This window comes from Phocoena phocoena, chromosome 1, assembly GCF_963924675.1.
Source record: "Phocoena phocoena chromosome 1, mPhoPho1.1, whole genome shotgun sequence".
NCBI classification, from domain to species: Eukaryota; Metazoa; Chordata; class Mammalia; order Artiodactyla; family Phocoenidae; genus Phocoena; species Phocoena phocoena.
Window position 1 is genome coordinate 147,525,292 of NC_089219.1, and position 4,859 is coordinate 147,530,150.

General features: G+C 42.4%; 1 protein-coding gene across 1 annotated transcript; it reads right to left on the bottom strand.

Moving 5' to 3' along the window:
- Nucleotides 1–232: 232 nt before the first annotated feature.
- Nucleotides 233–4,379, bottom strand: SERTAD4 (SERTA domain containing 4). The gene is made up of 3 exons (XM_065896589.1): nucleotides 4,205–4,379; nucleotides 2,853–2,968; nucleotides 233–991 (listed from the first exon to the last, which is right to left on the bottom strand). The coding sequence occupies exons 1-3, from the start codon at nucleotides 4,377–4,379 to the stop codon at nucleotides 233–235; spliced, it is 1,050 nt and encodes a 349-aa protein (XP_065752661.1).
- Nucleotides 4,380–4,859: the final 480 nt, after the last annotated feature.

A 4,859-nucleotide genomic window follows, 5' to 3' on the forward strand; every position in this document is an offset into this window, starting at 1 on the left:
ACTTTTAAGCGTCAACTGTGTTCTCGGTAACGTCACCACATTTATAAGTAGCTCGCCGATGCCTACTATACAGGTGTTTTATGCAATCTGCTCTCCAGGCATGAAAATGACATGGCATGTTCATGGCATAATTGTATCAGTTGTACAAAACTCTAAAATCCATTCAAAATACAATTTATGAGAGCTAATTGATCATGCTGTGCGTGCGTCAAAGTTTCGGGGAGAAGACGGCTCATATCTTACTTCCTTTGCTACAGCACAGTTTGTTACTTGGTGAAGGCTCCTTTTTCCTTAAGGACTTTTTCCACGACTCACTTACATTGCTCTTTTCATTATATCCAGTCTCAAAATAATCATAAAATTGGCCTTTGCACTCAAAAGCAAGGTCATTTCCCACAGGTTCATGGCTTAGGGGGCCACCATCCCTGTTGGTGTCATCATTTGCCTTCTCGTTTAATTTGGCCTTTTCCTGGACACCAAGTGACCTCACATTAGTAACAAAGATTTCATTGGCAGGTATCTGGCCATCACCCTTGTAAATAGGCGCACTGCCTACATCAAAATCCACCTGGTGGGAACAGCTCGGCAAAGGCAGAGGGGGAGAGGAAGAGGAAGATGAGGAGGAGGAAGAGGCAGTGGTGGAGGCATTTCCGACATTAGCATTGACAGAAAGGGGTAAATTTAGGTAGTGACCACCACACTCTTGGTACAAGCAGCAGGCATGAAACTTTTCACACTCCTCTTTGGCCATCCGAGGTCGTTTCCGGTAAGGACAGTCTTGAGCCATAAACCACTCCTGGGCAGAGGTGCCATTGAAAGAGCAGGCAGGAAAGCACCAGTTATTCTGCATGATAATTTCTCCATGGATCCTTTTCATCAAATTGTTTATAAGGACAGATCTTCGGAGGTACACTTCAGGATCATCGATAAACTTTAGCTTTTCTAAGGACATATAAAGGATGTGGGCTCGTTCCTCAAAGATTGAGATGGTCTAAAAATCAAAAAAGGAAGAGAAAGCTTAGGAAATGGTCTATATTAAAATATCATCACAGCACATTTCTCTCTTGGCAGTTTCTGAGTCTGGGAGTCTGGGATCTTGTTTCCCCAGGTTTATTTAGAGATGCTGTCCCAGGGGCTGCTAATGTCTCCCCTTCCCAGCAGACTCACTGGTGATGTCGAGCACTGGGGAATCCAGCCACAATGCAGAACTCGGCAGGGACAGGTCAGGATGTCTGCTCTTTAATGGCTCGGTGAGGGGGATGCCGAAATGCACAAAACTAATCTATGCTGTTAGAAGTCAGGAGAGGGGGTTCTTTGGAGGGCAGAGAGGTAGTGACTAAAAGGGGACACAGGAAAGGTTCTGGGTTGCTGGTTATGTTGTTTCTTTATCTGGATGTTAGTTATATGACTATTTCACACTTTGTGAAATTCATCAAGCTGGACTCTTATGACACTTGGGTCTTTATGTGACACATATATATTATATGTCAATAAATGCTTTTTAGAGTATGCCAACATGCAGGTCATCGTAAGTATACTTCAGACCCTGGCCCAGCCATCAAGGGGCATGAGATCTGGCTGTCAGATCTCATGGCTCTCTCTGGCTGTTTTTCTGGGTTTCATTCTTGCAATTATCTTTGCTGGCTAGAGGCACAAAAATAATGAATGAGGCTCAAACCCTAAAAGGAACTGTTGGTTGAAGGGCCAAAGTAGGCTTTTTCTGGTGTTGGGCAGGAGGAAAGATGCAGAGAGGGAATCAGACGACTCACTCCTGAGCTGTGTGATACCATCACTGTGTGATCATTGCTACAAACCCAGCGGCAATTTGGAAAACTGCTATAAGCCACAACACAGAAATCAAAAAGGACTTAAAATGCTTGTGTCCTGGGGGCTAGCTCTTCCAGGTCATAAAAAAAAAAAAAGCCAACCTGAGGAGCTGTGAATTAAACCAGCCCAAGCTGACCTAACGGAGGAACTACAAATGCAGGGGAAAGCCCAGCACCCGCCAATGCATGCTGATGACTTTTTATGAGCAGAGTCAAAGCAACATCTAAAGGGTGGGAGTGGGGGAGAGGGAGTAACAAGTGAGGAAGATGATTCAAAAATTAAAATTCTTCTCTGAGTTTCAAAAAACTCTGGTCTGGGTTATCCTCTCCTCGATTAAACCAGCAGATTGTTTTTGAAGGAAGGCAGCCATAAGGAAAAGGAACTGGTATTTCAAAAGCTTAGATAGCCAGTTTCGTACTTCTGTGCACTTTCCCAATCCTGTTATTTTCTTCTTATACATGCAAAAGAGTTAGCTTTGGTCTTTTCCTGGGAATGAATTATATTTTTTAACAAATGAAACGTGTAATGAATGCACCATGAAGGACGTTTCTTACTTTCATGCACACATTCAAAGGATGGTGAGTCCCCCGCTGAGAGGTGAGGAAAAGCCCTGGGTGACCACCCCCATGTAGGCACATACGTGTGGCATTGGCCACGGTAGCTGGAGCTCAGATACGGGGAACAGGTCAGGAAAGAACAGGTGCATTTCTGCACACGTGAAAGCACCAGTCATCATGACCCTTAATGCAACTTGAGAAAATGAAATCATTAGTAAAAAAGACATTCTTCAGATTATATAATTTTGTTATTTCTGGGCAGAGGAGCTCTTGCTGGCTCTTTCTTCAAATACTTGTGAAAAATAACACAGGACCCAAAAAAGTGACAACGATTGATATGGCTCTGCTGAGAAGTGGCTCATTTTCATTGCTTGGGTGGGACAACTTAATTTCTCGAAATGGATCAAGCAACTGTTACTAAGTATCTTAAACTCTTAATAAAAATAATGACTATTAAAAAAAACATACTTTATGGCTACAGCTGCTGAGTGGTGGGTGAAAATCCTCTTCTTCCACATACTTCCTCTTAAAGTATGTGATCTTGGATGTTGTTATAGGATTTGAAATTCCCCTGTAATGTGATCCTGTGGTAATAAATCAGATACGACAAATGACATGCGGTTTGCCAGAGGTTCTCCAAACAAAATACTTTCCTTGCCTTGCCTTTCAGAAGATAACTTGGCTACGTATTTGTCTGTACATGTGGTGATTAAAAATAAACATTAGTCTTAATAGTTACTATCATACGGAATCCTGTGACCCAGGCTAGGCAAGGATTTCTAGACAATTATAGACGAAAATGACATATTTCAGCACTTACTAAATACTCAGAATCTTAACTCTATCACAGGCAAACAGCAACATTCATAAAGGGGAGTAGTGTAATAACTCTGAAATAATATTAGTATTTATTCCAATTATTTAATTAAACCCATGGTAATATAACACCACTGTTCAAATGTATATATCTTTAACTGTAAGGACTAATAACCAAATAACATTTAAATATTACTGGCTCTCAGTAAGTAAGCACATTATTATCTGCACACTGGAGTCATAACATTCTTTCTTTTAAAATATAAAATTTTAAATTTTTAAATTTAAAACTAAAATTCAGGGTAACAAAAGTCCTTTTTGCTCTCAAAAATGTAACATATCAACCATGAATAAAAATAGGGTCTAATTTTTAAAGAGCAAGCTTTTAATCCTTTTTAGCAAATCTGACTTCAACGAGTACTCATTTTACATTTCAGGTTTTTGGTTTTCTTCCAATCACTACTGCTACACAAAAATCCAAAGGAACTCACCTTAAAGTATAAGAATAAAGAATCAGGGAGAGCATATTTTTTTCTGAGCTTAAAATTTTTTTTTTTCCTATAATACCAAAGCCAATTGCACGCTTAATAAAAAGAAGAGCCACATAGCTGCTGGCCCAAAGTGCAGATCCCTTTATGTCTCATGGGATAAAGATTTCATTGTCAAGCCCACCAGGGCTTGTGTAGCTCTGAGAGAACCATACAGTTCCAGAAGGTAGAAAACTGAAACTCAAACTGAAGTTTCAAGATCTGGTTTGGTTCTCTTAAAAATACAGATGCCTGACTTTTACCCGAAGCAGCAGCACATGGAAACTCAGGTTTGAATGCAATTAACATCACTCCTGCTCCTTTCCCTGGAGCCTCGGGCTCACTTATGAGCGGTACACAGGCAGCCTGGGACGTCCCTGGAGCACGAGCTCTCTCAGCTCAGAAGGGCGCCCCAGACACCACCGTTGCCCATCAGTCTGGCCGCAGAGGGCAGCAGAGGAAGGTCAAGGGCAGTACCTGCCAGTGGGGGACCAGCTCCCCGGTCTCCCTGCAGAGGAGCCTGTGCTGGCCCTGGGGGGCTTGGACCTCCGTAGCTGTCAGCCTCCCATAGTGTCTGGTACCCGGCAATTTCAGCAGCTCCTTCCGAGACAATGGGCTCGCAGAATCTATTCATGGACAGAACCAGAGTCATCTCTGACAGCCTCAGATCTGAAAAAAAAAGAAAACAGCCCTAATCAAGAGCAAGCCAGGGGATGGCCTTGGCTCCTTCTTCCTTTGCTTTGGGAAACTTTTACGTCTCAGTCCTCCCCTTTGCCCTGAAACATTTTATTATTTTTTCAAAGAAAACCTCAGCAAACTCTCTTGCTGCTATTAGCTCAGCCTCGGTGCTCAGCAATCTGCATTTCATGGGCGGATCTTTAAAAACCCCATTTCTTATTGTTCTCAGATTCCCCTCAGCCCTCTTCCAGACAGCTGCTTTGCCTCCTAAACACATTTTCCTCCTGACCTTCCCGCAGAAAATGTACCGCTAAGAGGCAAGGCCAAAACCCTTGCCACTGTCTTTCTATTAATAAGGCAAAATCAATTTTCTAGTCAATCCCCTGAGAGTCTCCTTTGATGAAATCCGCTAATCAATCAAAAGAAAAGGAAGGAGGAGACAGAAATCTTCCCC

What these genes read in the sequence shown, in the direction of transcription:
- SERTAD4 (XM_065896589.1), bottom strand. Translation starts at nt 4,379, where the DNA reads ATGACTCTGGTTCTGTCCATGAATAGATTCTGCGAGCCCATTGTCTCG. An exon ending in AGCTGGTCCCCCACTGGCAG is followed by an intron (nt 2,969 to 4,204) that starts GTACTGCCCTTG and finishes TTATTACCACAG; the next exon opens with GATCACATTACAGGGGAATT. An exon ending in TCAGCAGCTGTAGCCATAAA is followed by an intron (nt 992 to 2,852) that starts GTATGTTTTTTT and finishes TTTGATTTTTAG; the next exon opens with ACCATCTCAATCTTTGAGGA.